This window comes from Bombus pascuorum, chromosome 2, assembly GCF_905332965.1.
Source record: "Bombus pascuorum chromosome 2, iyBomPasc1.1, whole genome shotgun sequence".
Classification (NCBI taxonomy): Eukaryota; Metazoa; Arthropoda; class Insecta; order Hymenoptera; family Apidae; genus Bombus; species Bombus pascuorum.
Genome location: NC_083489.1, coordinates 17,008,201 through 17,031,458, shown reverse-complemented (window position 1 = coordinate 17,031,458; position 23,258 = coordinate 17,008,201). Strand labels below are relative to the sequence as shown.

Below are 23,258 nucleotides of genomic sequence, written 5' to 3'. Positions count from 1 at the left end.
TGCCATGTCCCTATACACGGTATATTAATTAAAATTCGTCTAGAAATCGCTTTTACGATATAAACTAAAAAATCTATTTGATTTTGAAACCTTAGCCCGCCACTATATATTTTTATTGCTTTATAAAACAGAAATTGTTTAATTATCTCTCTCGCATTTGAAATCGAGAGTATCGCACATGTAATTGGTTTAAGCCCGATGCAGATAAATAATGCGATGTTATTACAATCTTATGGTGATGGGCGCAATACCGCGCTGTGCGCTTTGACAGATTTATATTTTCAATAATACAATACACACGAGTATATTATTGAGAAATACAAGGCGTTCCAAAAATTTCTCTCCTTCTTTATCTGTATGTAAATAATTTTTCAGCAAAATACAAAATCGCTGATTTCTTTTAATCCGAACATCCAAAGTTTGGTCAAAGTCAATATTTCACCTACGATAAATACAATCGCTTATATGTCCATATTTTGTTAGGAAATATATATTCCAAAAGAAAACCTTCCTCTTCGACTTCTTACGAAAATATCTTCCTTCTCAATTGACTGAAATATTTATTTAAAGAATGGATAAAAACAAAAAAGACAATTTTTACTTGTCACATAAAAATTCTTTCTAAGATAAACCTTCTTTTATTGATGTCCATTTTAAAATAGTAATCTTTTTTTAATACACTTATTTGATTTTTACTATAATGAAGATTTCTTAAGATATCTAGGAACTAAAATAATAAAAAATAGAAGAATTGCTTTCAAAAAATATTTTGTCCATTCACTAAAAATATAATCAATGAGAACATTTATTTCACGTTTCCTTTATCAGTACACACCTTATTATTAGCGATAAGAATATCTCACATGTTTCGTTTGAACAGTTTGATCGATAATATTGGTCTACGAATATATATATGTATGTATGTATGTAAATGTACATATATACATTTATAATTTTTGAGTTCATAGAAGCAACTGTGCAACTTAATATCTGATTCGATCATAAAACCGTATATATATAGCCTTTATCTATGATTAAGAATTTCTTTAATATCTTTACCAAATATTGTTAATATTTCAGCTGAAATTAGCTTCTACGGTAAAGTTTAGCTTACGCGTCTAAAACAAATTTGTTTCACCTATTGTATCAGATAACGTTACTATGTAACGTTTTATAAAATGACCTCGTTACATATGATTAAAACGTTAGATACATAGAAAACTTTATATGCGCTCTGCGCATATCTGACTGATACGTGAGGATATTTATTATTAGTGGTAACCGATTTATATGAATCAGTCGCTTGAAAATATACAGCAAGGCATATAACTTTCTAGACGAATGTTCTCTTTTAAACACATGTAAATACTCACGAGAAATGTGATAAGCATCGGTAGATAACCTACATCTACAGAAAGTGAAATATCTAGATCAATGGTAAATACATATGAAGCAACGATCATAATCCAGTTAACAGCGTCTTTTATGAATCACCAACGTGTTCGTACAATCTTGAACATCTCTTGGAGTAATGGCCTACTCATTGATGGGCTTCACACGTAGCGAAAATGAATCATAAATTGCTTGGCGCGTTCTTTGAGTTAGCGATAGGTTAGCATGCGCACCTTACACTACACATAAATTGCATCTTGAAGTTCACTTGAGCTTGGAGTCCAAGATGGCCGCGATGACAGATATATCGAACTGTTAACCGAATATGGGATACGCCTAAATTTTCAGTTTGCACCGACGCATCTCTTAGACATTATAATACAATGAATATAATAAATACGTGCAGTGATATGAAAGGTGGAGGATGCACGAAGAACAAATGACTTTTACGAACGTGCAGTTTGTCTTAACTCATACGTATGCTACGTTCTGTGTTCAGTCTGCTTTTTCACAACGAGTAATTTGTTCATTTGCAACAAGAACTCGTTACAAGGAGAACGACTAAAGATTTCACACTCAACTGCCCACGTAAATAAATTAACCTATCAAACTTTTATTCGAGAAAAAGTGACTTAATTCGAGAGTTCGTATTCTGTCATTTATATGTCATTCGTGTGCTCTGTTTATCTACATCTACATATAAATTCATATGTATCCTTGATGTTTTTAGTGTAAATTAGTTTGCATTTCTTGCAGATATAAGGTTGTGATATTTATGTGTTAAAATATTCAAGCTACTGTTAGAATAAAAAATATGGAGGCAATTGTAGAATATAACTATGAAGCACAAGAACCTGATGAATTAACTTTAAAGAAAGGAGACGTTATTACTGAAATTAAAGTGATGTTAGGTGGTTGGTGGGAAGGGACTTTAAGAGATAAACGGGGCATGTTTCCTGATAATTTTGTCAAGGTAACTTTTCATTCTTTTAATATTAATATATTTTCTATGTGGTGCTTGTACAATATTTGAAAGATAAGATTTATATACATTTCCACTGTAGAAGACATGTTGATGTAAAATTTTTATATACTAATATAAATAATTACAATCAAATATAGGTATTGGAACCTTTATCAAGTGGAACGGTTGGAAGTACAGGAAGTGGAGGAAGCGAAGGAGCTGGTAGTGCTAAATCTGAAGATGTCTCCTTAAAAAACGGCGGATCTAAAAGACGATTTTGTAAAGTGCTTTTTAATTATGAACCATGTAATAAAGATGAACTAACTTTAGTACCCCAAGATTCTATAGAATTTTTGGGTGAAGTAGAAGAGGGATGGTGGAGAGGTAGACTTAAAGGCAGAGTTGGTGTTTTTCCATCAAATTTTGTTTCTCCTCCAGTTTATGAAGAATCTGATAAACACAAAGATCAAGAGAGCAGAAGGTTGTGTAAAGTACTTTTTCCTTATGAAGCTGCTAATATAGATGAATTGACATTAAACGAAGGAGATATAATAACTCTTCTATCTACAAATGCTTCTGATAAGGTATTGATTACTTAAATCGAGTATTATCCGTTTCTTATGAATAAGTTTTGAAAACTATAATTTGAGAATATTCATGTCATGAATATGAAAAATAACTTCTAGGGTTGGTGGATAGGAGAATTAAATGGTCAAGTAGGCTTATTTCCTGATAATTTTGTTGAAGTAATAAATGTTCCATCCGATCATCAAGATCATGAACAAAAACTTAAGGCATCTATGAAGTCCATTACAAAACATTCTCATCAAATAAAAAAGAATGGAAAAGTGCACACTAGAAAAAGTTTGGATGTAAAAGATCTACATGCAGGTATCTAATTTTTCATTCTAATTAGTTAACAAAAATCATATAAAATTTTAAACTATAAATAGAATCGTTTATTTTACTATAAATATTTGAAATTATTATATTTTTACTACAGATGTAACTAAGAAAACCATATCAACAGGAGCATCTTCTACGACATCAACTTCTCCAGGAATTGGAGGAAGTGGTGGAGAAAGGAAAAATATAAGTGGACATTCAATTACGTCGAATTTAAAACGTCTTGTAGCTGATGTTGGGACTAATAATGGTAATGGAAATACAAATATAGCTCTGGGTGAAGAGTTAGATGGTGTAGAACGAGGAGAAGGTGCACCGCTTTCGCATTTAACAGCTTCTCGAGCTAAAGCACCCCATCGACGTCCACCTTCTTCACAACGTTTAAGACGCCACGTTACTGGGCCACCAATTACTACAACCACTACAACACCTGTTAGTGTTCTTGGCTCTATTTTAGTTTTTAGTATATGTGTTGGTAATATTTAAAATGTTAGTTCTTCTTAAAATATGTAATTTTCTATTCACAATAGGAAGATAACTTAGCAAACGGTAATGCAGACATTATATTAGAACAGTTACGGGAAGAAGAACCTGAAGGATTGGCTGCAAAAGCAAGAAGAAAAGCACCTTGGGTAATTCAATTTATTTTATATTAATAATTAATTATATTTTTATTTAATTTATATTTTATATTTTATATATTATATTATATATAAATTTTATAATAATAAATGTAATAATTTTCCATGATTATAATCGTATGAACACGTAATGTATTTTATGCTGGCTATCATTTCTAGGTAGAAGAATTAAAATTGAACCAATTGGAAAGGAGAAAGATTGTATCGGTGGATCGTATTGATAAATCCGAAGAAAAAAAAGAACGTCCCAGTTCACGGTAAAATTGCATTTTTCAATAAATGCTTATGATGGTATGAGTATTAAGTTTTTAATTTGTATATAATGTTCTAATTTTAATGTAGAGTATTAACAACGACAAATGTTGCTGATTGTATTAATAAATTGGAAGGGGAAAGTGAAGAAAGTAGACTGAAGGATAAAGGTCAAAGCCAGAAATGCGATACATCTTCACATGTTGAACAAATCTCATCTACTCCTGGGACTCCTCCTGCTTATGTTCCATTTGCACTTTACAATCAACTACTAGAAAGGGTGAGTATAATAAGAGAGTTAGCTTAAAGTTATTAAATATTTTCCATGTATGTTTAATTCGTATTAATTTGTAATATTTTGTTCTACAAATATATATAATATTTATAATTACTAATTAAATTGAAAATTACACGAAACAGGTTGTTGCCTTAGAAGAAAAGCAAGCAATGTTACAACAAACAATGGGACAAATTTTGGAACAATTTGTACCTCCTGTCTCTTCAATCAACAGCCCTGATTAATCAACACAAATTCTACAGTATGTCTTTTCACGTAAAATGCTGCTAAAATCTCAATTTCATTTTCCATTATAAATATCGTCGAGCAGTAGTGTATACTTACCGTATAATTCTTAGAATTATTCATTCTAGTAGCGGCATTTTCAATTTGTTTCGCTAATGTGGTAACAGTATTTATTTAATTTGATTAAGTAAAATATTCCATATATCATTCCTTCCTTGAAGAAGCATTTTTTCAATTTACGTCAGTTTATCTTATTTCACTATAAGTATTTTCTTTGTTACTTTCATATTACTTTTAATGACATCTCAAAGTTTCTAAAACATATGTAATATAAATTTTCCAAATCTTGCTATATCTATTAAAGGATTATTAGCTTCATTACTTAATTAAAGTAAAAATACAGCATATTTAGTAATGGATACCTGATATAGAGGATGAATCAATAAGAATTACCACTTGAAATAACTTGTTATCTATTAACTTTATTTAAAAAATGGTTTAAATGAAATTTTTGTATTCGAGAAGATTTCGACCAGATGAGTATATTTCGATTTCTGATTTTCGATTTTGGAATGTTTTAAATGACACTGCATTTTTTATTAATATCCTGTTGTAATCTGTTTGAGAATTTGAATAATTAACCATCGATACAGAGCTTGTTGGGCTCGAGATGCAGTTACATTTCATAAATTTTCGTTTCATTTGAGAAATCCAAGGTCACTTTAATATTTCAAAAAACTAAAATACATTCATCTAACCAGTCTTCTCAAATACACTAAATTTTATTTCAAACATTTTTTGATAAAGTCAATAGATAACGAGTCAGATGGTAATACTTATTTATTCACCCTGTATACATATATAGAGATTTATTTTAAAACATTTAAAACATCTTAAAATTAATATGTATATCTTTCTAATATATTTCCTTAAACTGTATCTCAAAACTATAGGAGTATATTTGTACTTAAATTACTAAATCAGTAAAGACTATGCATTTTATATTTTCGTTGAAAAGCTGCCTCGCATTTATAACGTAATATTAATTACTTTTAAGTCCATTAAATAATTCAAGTGCCAATATATTTAATTTTCCTTTGCATAATTTTATAACTCTACCATAAAAACGTTAATACTATTTAGTTTCCAGAAAAAATGCATTAACAAAGTATTAAATATACTTACTTAAAATGAAATAAGTTTAATATAACTTAAAATGGTGCTACATGATGAAATACTTGTGATACTTTATATCACGTATTATAATATAACTAAATGAGGCAGCAAACTATGAATAATAATTTTTATCCTAAATGAAATAGAGTGACAAGATACATTAAAGCTCACTTAAAAAAACAAATTATATTAATAACTTTGTTCCATATAATCACAAAACTGTTGAATATTTCAAATCTTTTTATTTTTTTAAATAAATGAAATTTTAAGTATAGAATGAGATGGTTAAGGATACGTGTATGAAATAAATACAAGCAAAACAATATTTAATTTTTTACATCAGTATTATCTAAAAAGAAAAAATAGCAGGTTTATAATATTTCTTCCGATTATAATCACATTATTTCGAATTATACGTTAGCTATGTGCAAATATGTAAATACCCAGTATCGTAAATGAGTTGAAGAAAACAGTAAATTCCTATAGTAATTTGCAAATGAACTACTAAATATACAAAAATTCTAGTCTAAAACAAACAGATTTGCAGTGATTAAAGGATTCAAGTGCCAGGGCCAATGAAACTAACACTGTCACTATAAATGTCGTTGTTAATAAGTATATCTTTCAAAAAGTAATGATTTCACTGTACTTCTCATCAGATTTATAGTAATTTTCGTCTCTTTCTTTTTCACAAAATTGTCTTAAAATTTAATAGATATAAATTTTTTCTAAATATTTTAATTTAATGAAAATTTAATAAACATTATGTTCTAATTACAATACCTTTATAATCCTTTTATTTATAATATCTTCATTATATCTAGAATGTTAGTACTTTTATTGTCTGAAGATACTATTTTTGTAGTTTTCTTTTATATAGTTTATAGCTGAACTACAAATTATATCATTACATTTTGAATGATATCCAATGTAATATATAAATTAGAGTATTAGTATTGTACAAAATTTTTACACATTTCAGCTGAATGTAGCTTATTTAAATGGGATGTAATTATAAATAACTGGGATGAAATAGTTATGAAATATAGAATACTTCTTTGCATATGAGAAGAAAGACACTAGAAGATGTTAAATTTTGGCAGCTTTAGATTTATATGTACTTTCTTTTGTTTGTTTATTTTTATATGAAATTTGTTTATTATTACGAACAATATTATTATTATTATTATTATTATTATTATAGTTAATTGTCGTTAATTGTATACAGGATGCATATCTGTATTTATTTACAGAATTAATATCAAGAACAATTTCATCTAGTAGAAGAATTTGTATAATTATGCCATGAGTAAAGAGTTTTCTCTGAAAATGTTTGCATGTAAATCAGAAATTGCAAAATATTTACATGAATTATTACATGAACATTATAATTATCAGTATGTTATAATTCATTGAAGAATTTTAGATTATGCTTATAATACAATAGACCCTATCTGAAAATATCTTTCATGTAATGTCTGTCCCTAACTTCAATACAAAAGCACAAACTTGTTGCATAATAGGATTCAAAACATTGTTTTCGTGTACGTATTTCTTAATAAATTGAACTGACGTTTTACATTGATCATATTTAAATAAAATTGTGGTCATATGTTTCTCTTTGCAATATCTATTACTGTACATAAGGAGATAATGTATATTTTCATGTATTATATGGATATTGTGTTAAGTATATTTGATTTTTCACCCATTATGTCGAACAAGTGAAGTAAATGAATACAATGCAAAATAAATAACATTGAATTGGTAGTTTGATCCGGAAATTTAATTTCAACAATTATACAAGCCATGAGTAATTTTCAAACTAGTATTTTTATTGTATATTCGCTAGTTTTTATCTTGTTTTATATCTCTGTAAAAATATTTTTAAAAGGATATGGAAGAGTTATGTTACTTGTTATAATTTTACACAATCGATTTGATCTAAAAACAGCTTAGCATACTGACCACATTTCAGAAATGTCCAGTAATTGATATGACTCCATACAAAAAATATCATTAATAAATCCTTTTATACTTTTATATACTATCACAACTGAAAGATTAATGTAAGATTTTTATGTAAAAAAAAACATTTAAATTTTACAAAATGACGAGACTTCTATTCGCAAATCTAAATGTCATACATCATTGCAAATTAACGATATGTGACAATAATAATCCTAAACGAAAGCAAGGAAATTTTCCAAGTTCGTGCATAATGTTAATAATATTTTACTATTATCACACAATAATTTTTTTCAAGTCCATCATAAAATGAAGATTTGAATTATAACTAGATCAAATATATGTTCAAGTTACGAAATAATTACTTAAATACAATAACTTTGATAAAGAAAAACGTCGTCTTCCTTTAGTAACGAATATTATAGACTATATATAGACTATTCACTACATTAATCGTCAAAGCAACGATCTTTCAAATGGACTAACACCTATGTGGTACTAACATGCATTTTTTTATAAATGAAGTTGTAGATAGAAACTTGCTTACATATAAAATATTTTTAAATATATGATGCATCACACGCATTAAAAATGAGTATTTCCATTATAAATATGCATATGTCGAAATGTTTTAGTCATTTATAAAATGCAAGTTAATTGTTTCAAATTAATTGTGCATATATCATGTATCATGGAAGATAAATTTGTTTGGTATGACAAAGAAATCATGTTCTTCTTCTTACTATTATTATTATTATTATTACTATTATTAACATTATTATTGTTATTATTATTATTATTATTATTATTATTATTATTATTATTATTATTATTATTATTATTATTATTATTATTATTGTCTACAATCTTTACTTTCTGTTTGAAGAATGTAAATGATAGCTAGTAATTTGTGAAGCAAAATATTAGAATGCATGTTGTATTTTGTTTCATTTTTAAAATTTGGATTGTTTAATAATTTTGATACGAGTATGGAAATGAGTAAGTAAAAATTGTTTTATCTTGACCGCTTAGTGTACATGCATATGAAATAATATATATTAAATTATATATAAAATTGCAGATTAAATAATATATATTTTCTCCTATTATAAATACAATACCGATTAAATATTTATTGATGGAGAATTTCAACATACATATATTAAGATAACTTACTATTCGAATGAAGTGTAGATATATATTATTTGAGTAACATGTTGGAACTCGATTTTTTTACTTTATTATTAATGCTTGTATTAAAGATTATTAAGCAATGAAACTTTGACATAATCAAATTGTTATTATTACGATATATATATACATATATACATGTATATATATTATTTCCGAACCCTATTAAAATCACAAATAAAGTATCGATACATCTTAATGATTGGTTTTAAGTCTTAAGTAATCAGCTTAGAAAGCATGTGATACATAATAAGTAAATAATTGAAAGAAGCACAATTTTTAAAAGTATAATCCTAGAATTGTATACGTGTATATAATCAACAAAGAGTGAGAATTATATTTTTTCTTTCGTATCGATCATTTTCAGAGCAATTCAAATGTAAATAATTTGTTAGGAAAAATTTTTTTCTGCTAGTAATGAGTATCATACTTGTAACCACGTATTAAACTTATGTATATAATTAGTATTTGTGTTTTTAATGCATTAACTTATCCTTTTCATTTGATATGATTTCAACAACAAAGTAGTACAACTCATTTCTCTTTTGTACATTTTATACTCACAGTTATATTAATATCGGAATATTACAAGTTCTAAGTAACCTAATAATTAACATTTTATTTTCTGATAAAAAAATATTTATTTCGAGTATTCTTTAATAAATAGTACATTCGAATGTGTGTATTAAAAGCATTTAAAGCATAATATATTATTTTATTTTAATTTTTCACACATATATGTGTAGTTGAAACTGCTACCTATTAATATGTTTGCTTGTAAATTTCAAAGTTTCTAGCTATGCAAATATGAATAGATCGGTGAAATTTCACAGATAAAAGATAACACACTACCGCAAGGAACAACTTTCCAAAAAGGTCCAAGTTGTAATTGAGGTGGTTGTACCAGAGTGACACATCCTTTTGAATGCGATGGTTGTCCCCTTCCCCATGCTCGATAATTAAAACATAAAAGTGGTTCGTCTAAAAATTGTATAATATTTTTATTAATCATACCGTATATAAGTTTTTCAGAATTTATAAAAAAGCGAGATATCAAAGACTAGAACCTTTTTTACTTAATTTTTTCTTAACCGTAAGCATCATTTTCTAATTCTAAACAATAATTTAAAAAACTATGAATTTATGTAAACGTTATGTGGCAAAATTCTACCGTATGCAAAGTTAAAATTAAATACCAAATTCGTTCATCCAAAATTTTCCATTCCTACGGTTACTGAGTCCGACAAAAGTAGGTGTGTTTGGCGAAATGTATTTTGCAAGCCCGTTAGTACGTTCCTCGCTGATTATGTGAGCCAGCGATGCATTTATTTTTTGGCAAGCTGTTCGTGCTTGGCTGTAATTCAAGTTATCGCTTGAAAATACAAATATCCCTGTCCTAGGAACGCAGACCAGTGTGAAGCTAGAACCTACAATAAAAATAATTTGTATAAATTCCTGTTACTTGCGACATGTCGATACTTTTATTCTTTATTTTTCTTTTTCTTTTTTTTTTTTTACCGGTTGGTATGAAGCTGGGATATGTGCTGTAATATTTATAATTCTTATCCTTCACAAGCGTAGTAAAATTGTAAATCTCAGGACATTGAAGCGCTTGGCATATTTTCCTCGTTGTTTTACTTTTATTCTGAACGCCAATATTCAATTCTATGTGAACAGAAACAAAACTCTGGCACGCAGTTTTATATTATTACCGATAGACTGCTGATATTCATGCAAATTCACATTTTTATAAACGCAGCTAAAGGAAAATCTAGACAGAAATTTGTTTAATTCACCAAGATCAAATGTAGCGAATATTATTTGAATACTTCATATATTTATACGTATTACGTGCATTCTATGTATTTTTCGTTTATATCCTGAAATTTCACATACGGTGACTGAGCAAAGACCGGTATTAAATATTTAGTATAGATCAGATTTTTCAAAGAAATGCTGTATAAATCTGTCTAAAACTTGACTCTTTATACGTGAGACACATCTTTTTATGACAGGTACGTGTATAACTTCCAGACTGAAATACATACCGATTCAGTATCACACACTGTTTTTTGGCGAAACATAAGATACAAATTATAGTATAATTAATACCAGAATTGATTGTAGAATCGTTTAGCATCCGTTGCAAAAGCAAAAGAAAAAAATAAGAAAATAATCTAGAAGCTATATAAGAATTGATATAAGAATTAGAATGAGAACGAAAATTTCGATTCATTGTAACAATTATTCAGATAATAAAAGTTGTACGTGAGCATTTAAAGAAGCAGAATCGAAATCGTAATTGTTTTCAACCCTTGATAGAGTTATATTTTACGGAAGATTTCGCTTAATAAAGAATCGTACTTTTTCAGGAATTTACACAAGACCCTACTTGGAAGTTACTATTCCGTGTCACAATACTTTTGTTTGTCACTGTAAATGCATAAACATACACAGTCGTCTAACTATTGATCACCGATTGAACACCGTGGAACATTACGATACGTTTCCAATCTGCGTCTTTCGTCTTACCATAGTCATCGTCTAAACCATAATTAAATGCCAAAGCCTTCTTCACCGAAGCGAACTTCCTGCACTCGTTCACATTTTGCACTGTTTTCTGTGAGAGTATTAACTGATTCGAACGGGCGTTAGATTTCATTAATTTGTAATATGGTAACTGTCGTGAATTAATTTCACAGTAATTATCGCATATAATTAAGTGTAATCCTAAACAGGCTATCAAGTATGTTAGAATTATAATTAACTTTCCCATTTTTTAATTCGCTGAAGAATCTTATCCGATTGAACGTTTACTTGCAAATGCATGATTTTGTTTGTGCAACTCGAATACTCTTGGATAATTGGGAGACACAGACCGACGGACAAAGCAATTAACCTGTATGTCAACGCGATATGCGCACAATAGAAACGGAATTTCGATTTATGCGGTCGACAGATTTCGAAGTTTTACTAGACTTTATGAAGATGATGAATTCGATTGAAACGACGTCGACATTCAACTAAAGGAAGGAAATGTTCTTTGGAGAATGGGCTTTCCATGATCGTGAAATAGCGTATTTAATTAATTATTATTATTATTATTCGAAACAATCGATAAAATTACGAGCGATGTTATAACAATCAAACAATGAGGTATTTTCTACGAAATATCGTGAATTATTTCGTTAACAGTTCTATTTTAACTCGTTATAGAATATATCGCCAACAAGAACAGGTACTCTTTGGTATCTAATATACGTATTCGACCGTTACTGTATGCCAAACTACCAAAACGTTGAATAAATCTTTCATAGATTTGTATAAACCAAATATTTGTCTAAATATAAATGGATAAGAAACGTAATATATATTTTATATTTTGATCGTAGACTTCCAAGGAATTATATCGAATGATTTTGACGGTTTTATAGAAGGATCTCTATGAGAGACTTCAGGATCTATTTCAACAAAGCATCTAACGCTTTCGAAACTTCGGCGAATATGTCATCCACACTGCCTTCAGCATTGATCTACATGAAACATTGAAGAAGGTTCCATTATTGCGTCTATTCGTTATTAGGATTTGTTTATATTGAGTTGTTGGAAAAATTCGTAGTATTTTTAACAGTCGATCTATTTTATTCTTTACATTTAGTCTATTCTGCGTGTCATATATACCCGATGAGATTTGAGGAAGAATTACTTATTATACACAAGCGTATACCTTTGCGGAACGCTGCTTGAACACAGTTACTACGTCTAATTGGACAACAAATACGTCGATTAAAGATAAAAAGTTGGTATTGATCGAGAAAACATACGTCGTTTGCCAACAACAACAAGAAAAAAAAAAGAAAAGAAAAGATTTATAAAGAAGAACAAGAGACACTCTGGAAGAAGCAAACGATCACGAAATTACTCGATAAATCGCTCGATGAAACTCGTCGAAGTGACGCACATAGTGTAATTCGTTTTCCATAAAGATTCAATACTTTCAAATTTTATAAAAATTGATATTGGGTAAAAGACGATGGTCACCAAAATTATCATAATTTAACGTAATCGGTTACTGAAGTATGTAGGGGAAAACTATTTGTGAAAACGCAGAACAGCTCGAATTCCGATATCATGAAAGCTTACTATACATATACATGTACAATATGTACATATGTTCTTTCAAACTCCTTTTCACTACAAACTTTTCAAATAGCCCAATATGTTGAAAAGAATTAGAAAATGATCGCACGAATACTTACTCTTAGAACTTTGTCTTTGTAATGGTTAACGATTTCTCCATTTTTTACGTTAAATATCTGAATTCTCTTTTTGATCGTTTCAAGATTATCGTCAGCTCTTTGCGATACTGCTGCGCGCCCTAGTAGTCTCTTCTCTAATGTTTCGTTCGAGACATCGAAGAAAATGATTAAATCGACAGGACACACCTAAATTCATGAAAACACTCGTTATTAGTTTTGTTCTCTCTGTCTGTCTCTCTCTCTTTTATGTTACCAATTCCCAGCTTTCCCTTCCATTCCGTAATGTATTTCATAACTTTTGGTCCATTACTTTATAACACTTTAACACAGACAATATTACGTATTTGCGTAATATACAGTGGACTCCCGTATAACGCGAGTTCTTACAACGTGAATCCCTATAACGCGCCAAATACATATAACAAAGCAGGATAATAAATTCATTGAAAGGATCGAACCTGTATGAGTGAAGCTGATTCGACGATTGAAAATGAATATTTAATTCTAACAGAACGAAAACGTTGGAATGTGATTTTGGACGCTTCGGACAGTGATTAACAACTAAAATTGTACAAGTATTTTTCAATTTAAAAAAATTTTAAAAAACATGATACATAAATTTATATAATTACATTTTTATTGAATTTCAATGAAATAAGAGATTTTTTACAAACATTAATAATATGTTTTGTTTTTAATCATCTTCGTATAAATGCCATTTATTTTTAAAATACCGTCCTATTTGATGAAACATAGAAGATAAAAGTTGGCACAGCGATAATCATTTCAAACATGTTACTTGCTAGGTTATACGCGTTATGTGCGAGAAAACTTCCCGTGTAGCACGATTTCCTGTAACGCCAATTCATATAGCACGTAATGTATTAACCGTATTATACGAAAGTCTACTGTACACTGTAGGTGAATAAAAATATGTAAGTTCCACGGAAGTTTAGAAAAGTAAATAAATTTCTTTGCGTTATAACGTTAGCATACGACATAGACTCGTTGGTGTTTCGAAACTTCGATAATCTTTCTATTGGGAATTGTTAGTGCTTATTGCTATAATTAGACTATGAATATTTGCATTTATAAGAAATTTATTAGAAATGTACAGAATGTACGTAGTATCTATTATAAAGATACAGGGTGTCTCATCTTTTTCCCCGATATATTGTACCAAGTATATCAAATAAAAGAAAAAGAAAATCATACAAATCGCACAAGTATGATGGATAATTACTCATAAGTACTTCTTTTGAAAGGATTTTCATATTTTTAGGTTACGCACATTTACGTTAAAATATTATTCTTTTTCTACTTTTCATTATTTATTTATACGTACAACAACATGAAACTTGCTCAATCACTCATTGGATAAATCCAAGAATTTTATCGTATGTGATATCTTTTTCTTTCAAATTGGTCATAAATGATAAACAACTGGAAATATTCACTAGAAATACGATAAAAAAAAGGTCCATAAATCTGTGAAATAAATTAAAAAGACACGGTTTTAAACCAAACCGTATGTATCGATGATCAATGTTTCCTCGTGAGACATCTTGCAGTTATACATAATAAAACCATATACTTGAAACAGTATAAAACATTCGCTCATATAAACGTCAACGATTCTTTCTTATAAACATGCGTGGTCTAGTTATACGTAATATGTAATATTTTTATAATCGTCGTGTTAATGCTTACTTTCTTTTCGAAAAGGAGACCTTGTTCTAATTCACGGGGATATCCGTCAATAAGAAATCCAGTTTTTGTAGCTTTTTCTGTCTTAGCCTTTTCCATCCGTTCTCTTATCAGATCCAGTACGATATCCTAGTAAAAAAAAAAAGAATAATATTTTTATACTTTTACGTCATGTAATATTTTAATTACAGCGTTCTCGTTTGTCTACTTTTTATTATTTGTTTTATTTTCATTTTTTAATAGGTTATGGATTACGAAAGTAGCTTAGGAAAAAGACAAAATACAAAAAAAGATCGCTGAAACTTTTATTAGCTATCATTTTGTCCATTTCTTAAAAAATAGACCCATTCGAATATAGTTAATAATCTTTTCTACGTTCTTTTCCATCGTTTTCGCTCATTATATATGTCAAACGTATTCGTCCGATGTTAAAAAATACGCCATGTTCAAACAAAGTATGAAATAATGTAAAGATAATTCTATGTTGGACAGTCTTTTAAAAAATCAAAGTGTATACATATTTGTGATAAATATTTTCTAAGTCGTACACACTACTTGTACATTTTCCGTTCAAAATGTCTTCAAAATGGGAAATGAAACACATGATATACGTGTGTGTGTGCTATGTATACTATGTATTCCTGTCTATGTACACGATAGTTGTTTGAAAATTTTGAAAAAAAGAGTTTCGTAATATTTTCCAGGCTTACCGTTCGTCCTTTTCAAGAACAAAACAACCGAATAGAATATAGTAATATAGAATGCAGTATTTTTTCCTATAATCAATAACTTAGAAGATAATCGCATGTAAAATCGACATTATGCGCGTCATTGAAATAATGATTTTTATGTTCGAAGGTTCAGGGGTATCCATCTTCCTTACCCAATCGACTTTAAATTTTGCACAGATTAGTGATTTTTATTAATGGAAACTGTTCCGGCAGTCCGTGCGAAACGAACTGTGAAAAAAATATTTTTGCCCAAGAGTAAAAGAGTATATGTATGTACAAGCGTATATATATATAGTATATATATAGTATATAGTATAGTATATATATAGCAGCATTAGTGACACGATGCTTAACCTATTCTCACCAGGCCTGGTCAAATGACCGGTTTTAATATTTCATTAAAAATTGTACATTCATCGTTATTTCTTTCGTTCGTCTAACATTATGTAAATTCTCATATTAACAAAAATCGAGAAATTGATTAATCAGATAATATAAGAATTTATATAAAGTTAGATGAACAAAAGAAACGTCGCCTTATTCGTTTCCAAAAGTATCGCTATTGTAGCTAACATTTTCTTGTATCGTGTCTAACTTGAAACCTCAAACCAACTAGCACGTTCGTCTCGAATACATCCCGGACCGTCCCTGGTCAGTGGTCGTGTAAAAATACTGACGCGTAAACAGCACAAACACGAGACGGACACGGAACGGGTATCGTCGTGCGGAAATGGATCTTTAATAAGCTTGTGATTCATCTTCGGATAACGAATAAACCATCCATCGCCAGATAATATACAGGGTGAGGCCGAATAAAAAAATAAGTACAAAATACGGAATAAAATTTTTTCATTTAAGGTCTAGTTTTCGAAAAAATCGAGTTTGAAAACTTATCAAGTATACTTGAACATGGCTAATTACCGACTGGATATAATTGATAGGATGTTATCGTAGAAGCGAAAGTATGTACAAAATATAAAATAAAATATTTTCGTTCAAGACTTTATTTTCAAGAAAATAGAGTTCGAACATGTTTAGTTAGGAATCGATCTAGTACTTACACACGTACGATGAATGTTCAAATTTATTTTTTCAGAAACAGAGCGTCTTGAGAAAAAATTTTATTATACATTTTCCGTTTATTTTTACACGTAGAATGACCTTCTGTCGATTATACAGTTCTGTCTAGTCCAGAATTAGCTATATTCAAATATACTTGATAAATTTTCAAACTCGATTTTTTCATAAACTAAGCCTTAAATGAAAAAATTTTATTTCATATCTTGCTCTTATTTTTTCATAAGGAATCACCTCGTGCTCGCTTGTACGTATTATTCGGCCGCACCCTGTATATCTTGTTTATAACTTTATTGCTCTACGCTTGACGATTATTTTTGTAGACTTGTATCGCGTGGTTCGACATTTCTTAAAACTCATATAACGTACAATAACGTACGCGAATTTTAGTCATAGATACCAACTTCGACCGATAACAAAGTAAACAAAAATTCATCATTTTTTATGTATCGTTATATGTGTGTATAAGGAGAGTATTGGCATTTATTACGTATATACGTATCAGTATAGTTCCTATTTAAGTAAAATGAAAACAAAAATAAAAATTACTCGAGTAATTATAGCAATAATTGAATATTTTATAGTGAATAATAGATGATACATATATAATGTCACTATTTGATTAAAGACCTATTATCGATAGATAGATAATGCAGAAACCGACAGAGTAAAATCTGGAAACAATCTAAAGATATTACATATGTATCTATATGCTTATAGCATTAATACATCGTTAAACAACGTCTGCATTATTTACATACTTCGATAACTCTTTGTCATTTATTTGGTATTAGGTAGCTTAAGTGTTTTCCTAAAAAAACTTATATCTCTTGACAATGAATTTCTTCATTTGAAATTTTTTCACCTAGCTTTTATTTTTTAAAAACATTTGAGATGTTCAGTTTGTTTGTTATAAAAAAATGTTTTATCAAGATCAGAATATGAGTAAGATAAAATATTTTTTATGAGTAATTAATATTTCTTATTTACTACTATTATTTACTATTATTCCCTATACTTAATTGCTCTATCTTTAACCGATGTATTTGATATCCAGCTGCAAACAGTATCCATTATCGAGTAGAAGAATATTTAAATAACTCTCTTTTGATTCCATTTTCTCTATTTTTCGATTTATGGAAGTAGTCAGTAATGTGGCTTCTAAACGAGTCGTACAACGCGTAGGATATAATAAAACAAATCAACTGACAAATACAATACAAATACTTTTCAAGCAATTCGCAAATTCATGGAATAATCCAACATCGTGTTTAAACATTACGAAACATTATTTACCGTTGGGACAAATAAACCTTGGGACATGGTTTCCTGTAGCGAAGCTCCTCTGGGACTACCACTAGCAACTTCCTCTCGCAGTAGATCACCGCTACTTATGTGAAAGAATCCATATTTTGCAATTATTCGTTCGCACTGTGTTCCTTTTCCACATCCTGGCCCACCGATTATCCAGACGGTCTTCATTCTCTCAAATGTTTCCGATGCCTCTCGTACAGTGGATATAAATTCTTGTTCGAGATATAACTTGCAAATGTCCGCTACTGCCGTCTGTTTTTCGTCCTAGCAAGAATATACCTTTTGCCCATTAATTCAATTCCATCAGATTTTTAACATTATGATGGCGATCTGCTTGGTTAGTTTCCCTAAATGATCGATACGCGAATGTTCCACGGATGATTTCACATTGCACCAATGTGAAATATTTCACAAATGAATTAGTACACGTACATATGTATTCAATAAAGTATTTGCTACCAAAAGAATTCGCACGTCAATGTATATGAAGATCACGAAAGACGATTACACGACAAGCTCGTTTTTCTTGAATTTCCGATTTTAATATCGCTTCACGACGAATTTGACTATGACAACACGATCGTGAAAGTGAAAACAAGCCCAAAGGCGTAACGAGATCTTGGCAAGGTTATAATACATATAAAGAGGGATGGGTAAGTCAAGCCGGAGTGGATACACTGATAAAAGAAGGAAAGCAAGCGAAGAAGATCCAGATACAGTGAAGGGTGTAAATTATAAATTCATTAGAACAACGGAAAGGAAAGAAGGAAGTTAGGAATAGCGCAGATAAGATATGAAAACACAGAAAGGTGAAACGTGATAGCTGAAAGAAGATGTGACCTCTAAGGGAACAGATACGCTAAGACATCTATCTAGTGCAAGATTGTAGAAAAACAGAGGGAGAAATTAGCATAGAAGACGATGCGGAAAGTAGAGGTGGTGAAAAAAGGAAAGGTGTGGATAGAGGATTTTAGAATTCAGAATTTTAAACAAAAAAGGTTAAAGATTCGCGAACCATGCAATATCATGTGGATTACGATTACACTACTAGCCATTTCAAACGCTGATAACAACCTTTTTAATCTGTTAACTGCGAACTTTAGTATCAAAAATACCTCACGGGGTGCGCAGATAAAATCAAACAATGAGTATAGACGTTAAGCGCAGTTAACTGGTTAAATACCTGGTTATCAGGGGATTAAAAAAGATATCATATTCTAATTTTATCTAAGGTTTAGAAGCACAGTTTATATCTCTTTCTTACACCTCTTATTTATACTTATTACAATATATTTATATCTATTACGGCATTGATAGACTGCTTATAAGCAAGGTGTTTGCGTTTGAATGGATTATTATTATGAATTAGCATCCTTGCGATTAGCGAAAATCGTGAAAAGACTAGAAATGGAAGAAATTGTTACACTGCGTTTTAATGATCCATACAACAGACTGCGTCGATTCAATCTTTTTATATTCGCAATATTTTCCAAAAGACAAAGCTAATCTTTAACTTTTTGAATGACATTTAGTAATTACCCAAAACATACAAGTGCTTTTGGCAAGTGTTAATATTATCTTTTATTAAGATAGAAATATGATTAATATATATATATATTAATATATATTTCATAACCGATAGTTCTAATATATATAATATATATTTAATTAGAACCATCGATATGCATATATACAAACATTACGACTCGATCTAATAGATCTGATAGATTTACCTGTTAAAAGTAAGTAATAATTTTCGGACACAAGTGCTTCGATTAGAAACTTGCTTTTTATAGAAAATTTAATGTAATTAGTTTATACTAATACATTGATACCTATTGTATGCTTTCACTTAAGATGATAAAGCTAACTTTGAAATCTTTGAAACATTTCGAAATCTTTAAAAAAGACTCGCACAATATCCAATGTTACTGGACATTAATTCATTCTGCCATGAGAAATTCTTTTCCACGTTCAACTTCGTTACGTTCGATATTCTGCGTATACATGTACGCAAGTACGTATACTAAACAATGGGTTGTAAAAAATGATTTTACCGATTATATTAAAACGTTCTGAAAGAAAACATACTATTGCATTCTGTATAAAACAAGTGACATTGAAAGAGTTAAGAGAATATTGGTAAATAAATGAGCAAGATCTAAAAAAACACCTAAATAATATATATATATATATATATAAATTTTATCTTGTTATTTCGATTCCCTTAATCAATATATGTACTTTGCTTCTAATATTCTCTCTAACCGTGTATACTTCCCTTGAACTTTAAGGCAATTTTCATACATGAACGTTTCATGATAGTAGGATTGAACGTTATACATTAGCTTCAGCCCAATGACCACATAAATTAACGTTCGTATACGTGATTGTGTTAAAAATACTTGCTAGCGCTAGATTAAACTCATTCCCAGTCTCGAGTACACATTATGTACGAAAGTACACATTTTTTTCTCTTTTCATCCACATTACGTTAAATTATGAATTTTTACATCGCGTTAAAATAGTAAGGAAAATTATTTGTAAGAATACGAATAAATATACAAGATATTTTTACACAATTTAATATTTTTTATCGATTTTAAACGATAAAATAATAATAAATAATATTAAATAATATTAAATAATATTATTATTTTATCGTTTTCTTAATACTCGAGACAATATTACTTTTTTATAATTTATTTTAATAAATCTAGATGCATGTTCAGCAATTTATATAATTTTGAAAACACTTGAGAAAAATACAGTATTTATTTGTACAGCTGACTTTGTTTATCAGATTGGCTGTTATTCCATCTCGAAATGATGATATCGCTTGAACGATAAACATGATAAGTATTTCGTATTTGCTCGTAATAAGGAGATTGAAATTGGCACGTCCTCCGCGAAAGTAAGGTAGCCAAAAATTGTCAAAATTCTATAATTTCTATTATTAAGAAATAAATCAAATTGCCATACTATTATCGTTCGCGCTACATGTATCAAACTTCTCTATAGTATATGATTTCAATAGTTTTTTTCTTACGCTTTCTAACACAAAAAATGCTCAAAACAGACAAAACTTGTTTTACATAACGATATGAAACTAAAGTTTCGTCAATTTCATTGCTGTTCGTATCTATTACTTCATTCTTAGTTAAAATAAAACACAGCTAATTTATTTATAACAGCTAAAATACAGCTTATTTGTGTACTAGATACGATTATATATTAAATTACGTATTACCTGCCTACCGCACTCAAGTATAAATACGAGGACAAACGAAATATTTATTCATCTTAAAGAAAGAATACATGTATATATGAGAGCAAATATAAAATTTGTAATAACTTAAAATTTTTAACTGATAATGTACTAAACGCACTGTTATATAAATTAACTCGATATTCATTGTGATAGCCACTTATTATTATCATTTTATTGTAACACGTATTAAATAATTGAAATGATAACGGTAATGAAAGCAAAACAAAACAGTAAAAATGGCGCGACTGCAGAGCTATGAAAGCGCTATGCAGTATTTTAATAAGACAGAAAGAAACTATCGAAATAAATACAGCGACAACACATGTAACCGCTTACTTACTACTCAAGATCCATCAGATTCAAGATTTCACTATTAACTACTAAAAGTTAAGAGAATACCTAGTCAAAGCTTGTCCGTTAAAATTTTAAACATATCGATTTTTTATTGGCTCGTCGTCCTCAGGTGGGAGTGATTTTACGCATGTGCAATGATGTAACGTCAGCATCTTACATTCAAGATGAATACAGTACAAGTACTGTGTTACATAGTTCATGTAACTCACATCCTTGGCACGTTGAATTTTCTACCATCCTTAATATTAGTGCACGTAAATATCAATTTACAAATGTATAAAATCATTTTAGGGACGACAAACGTGAAAAACTACAACACACACACAATCATATATATAATGTAAAAATCACATTTAGAAGGATAAGCATATGGAATTATATTCGGGAGATGCGATACAAATTCTTTAAGTTTTAAATATTTATTTGCTTTTACCTCGACAATAAAATTATCTTGTTCCGAAACGTACACGAATATACGATTTCGTTGAATTACACTTAAAGTTAATAGTATCGCGCAACACAAGATATACACTTTTTAGAATTTTATCGTTAATTGCCGTCAGAATTGTCAGAAACTTGCGCGCCTCGCTTAAAAGCTCTAACACGACTAGATTAATTTCAGCGCTTACACTGGTCACTCAGGGCGCAGATTATGTAGGTGGTTGTATCGGCATTAGATGTACATATATATATAAAAGCATCCGGTCGAAACTTACAAAGCGAATGCTTACAATGTTTAAAAATAAATATGCGGTAAATGTTGGACCCCAGTTTCTATTCATGTAATCGGATCACGAATTACACCCACGCCCTCCCAACCCCAACACTCCTCTTCGTACTGTTGACTGGTACCAGACTGTCAGCTGCTGACTCCAAATCTTGCGGTTTTCGTCTGCTTTTTGATGAACGAGCGAAATTTTCTCTTTGTTTAAATCAACGCCATCTGTCGCTTGTTTTAAAAAAGCTTACTAAAAGCTAAACTAGTGGAATGGTAATATTTATTACTTTATATATATTACTGTTAGGTAAAATAAAAGGCATACATGATATAACATTAAAAGATTGAAGCAAGACTAGAAAATACATTAATGTTATTACATAGATGTTATTTATTTTAATCATAGTTATCGTAAAAAAATTACGCTTCCAAAGTAGCATGAAACTTTTGCTATTAAAACGTTAATACAAGAATATGTATATACGTATTACGCTGTACTCGAAAACAATAATTTTGTACAAATTTCGTTTAAACGATTTCGAATATTCGACCTTTTGTGATGAAGGTTATGTTGTAAAATATTAAAAACTAATAAAAGTAAAAAGCTGAATTATCATCTACTTTTTCCATTACTTTGTTATATTTCCTATCCATTATTAAATCACAAAATGTTACATAGTTAGGAATACAGTTAAAGTAATTGCATCAATATATACGTATTAAAATGTATACATATACATACTCCAACTTATGTAATATATTTATTTTATTTTTATGTAATTATCCATTTCAAAAATTATAATTTAAATTATCT

The 23,258-nt window shown here is 29.4% G+C and overlaps 3 protein-coding genes across 12 annotated transcripts; 1 reads left to right on the top strand and 2 right to left on the bottom strand.

Moving 5' to 3' along the window:
* The first annotated feature begins 1,090 nt into the window (after positions 1–1,090).
* Positions 1,091–9,965, top strand: LOC132916705 (SH3 domain-containing kinase-binding protein 1-like). Of its 6 annotated transcripts, none has more exons than XM_060976965.1 (10): positions 1,640–2,035; positions 2,149–2,365; positions 2,515–2,940; positions 3,043–3,247; positions 3,360–3,694; positions 3,793–3,894; positions 4,063–4,160; positions 4,246–4,435; positions 4,576–4,694; positions 9,847–9,965. In XM_060976965.1, exons 2-9 carry the CDS (start codon positions 2,207–2,209, stop codon positions 4,675–4,677), a joined length of 1,617 nt encoding a protein of 538 aa, XP_060832948.1. In that variant the 5' UTR covers positions 1,640–2,035; positions 2,149–2,206; the 3' UTR covers positions 4,678–4,694; positions 9,847–9,965. The 6 variants fall into 6 exon arrangements, with proteins under 6 accessions (XP_060832947.1, XP_060832950.1, XP_060832948.1 ...); XM_060976966.1 differs by lacking the exon at positions 9,847–9,965 and adding an exon at positions 7,108–7,624; XM_060976964.1 differs by lacking the exons at positions 1,640–2,035; positions 9,847–9,965 and adding an exon at positions 1,091–1,437 and having other exon boundaries at positions 4,576–6,470.
* LOC132916711 (uncharacterized) lies at positions 9,650–11,956 on the bottom strand. The gene is made up of 4 exons (XM_060976980.1): positions 11,546–11,956; positions 10,532–10,678; positions 10,210–10,440; positions 9,650–9,994 (listed from the first exon to the last, which is right to left on the bottom strand). Exons 1-4 carry the CDS (start codon positions 11,787–11,789, stop codon positions 9,807–9,809), a joined length of 810 nt encoding a protein of 269 aa, XP_060832963.1. The 5' UTR covers positions 11,790–11,956; the 3' UTR covers positions 9,650–9,806.
* Positions 11,957–12,101: 145 nt separating this feature from the next.
* LOC132916714 (adenylate kinase isoenzyme 1) lies at positions 12,102–22,523 on the bottom strand. Of its 5 annotated transcripts, none has more exons than XM_060976985.1 (5): positions 22,443–22,523; positions 18,084–18,365; positions 14,983–15,108; positions 13,273–13,458; positions 12,102–12,546 (listed from the first exon to the last, which is right to left on the bottom strand). In XM_060976985.1, the coding sequence occupies exons 1-5, from the start codon at positions 22,506–22,508 to the stop codon at positions 12,475–12,477; spliced, it is 732 nt and encodes a 243-aa protein (XP_060832968.1). In that variant the 5' UTR covers positions 22,509–22,523; the 3' UTR covers positions 12,102–12,474. The 5 variants fall into 5 exon arrangements, with proteins under 5 accessions (XP_060832968.1, XP_060832972.1, XP_060832969.1 ...); XM_060976989.1 differs by lacking the exon at positions 22,443–22,523 and adding an exon at positions 22,160–22,432 and having other exon boundaries at positions 18,084–18,380; XM_060976986.1 differs by lacking the exon at positions 22,443–22,523 and adding an exon at positions 22,160–22,432.
* Positions 22,524–23,258: the final 735 nt, after the last annotated feature.

Coding starts and splice junctions, on each gene's coding strand:
- LOC132916705 (XM_060976965.1), top strand. CDS start 2,207: ATGGAGGCAATTGTAGAATATAACTATGAAGCACAAGAACCTGATGAA. Junction 2,941..3,042: donor CTACAAATGCTTCTGATAAG/GTATTGATTACT, acceptor AATAACTTCTAG/GGTTGGTGGATAGGAGAATT. Junction 4,161..4,245: donor AAAGAACGTCCCAGTTCACG/GTAAAATTGCAT, acceptor ATTTTAATGTAG/AGTATTAACAACGACAAATG.
- LOC132916711 (XM_060976980.1), bottom strand. CDS start 11,789: ATGGGAAAGTTAATTATAATTCTAACATACTTGATAGCCTGTTTAGGA. Junction 10,679..11,545: donor TGGTTTAGACGATGACTATG/GTAAGACGAAAG, acceptor CTGTTCACATAG/AATTGAATATTGGCGTTCAG. Junction 10,441..10,531: donor TCCCAGCTTCATACCAACCG/GTAAAAAAAAAA, acceptor TTTTTATTGTAG/GTTCTAGCTTCACACTGGTC.
- LOC132916714 (XM_060976985.1), bottom strand. CDS start 22,508: ATGAATAGAAACTGGGGTCCAACATTTACCGCATATTTATTTTTAAAC. Junction 15,109..18,083: donor AAGGTTTATTTGTCCCAACG/GTAAATAATGTT, acceptor TTTTTTTACTAG/GATATCGTACTGGATCTGAT. Junction 13,459..14,982: donor GTCTCCTTTTCGAAAAGAAA/GTAAGCATTAAC, acceptor TCATGAATTTAG/GTGTGTCCTGTCGATTTAAT.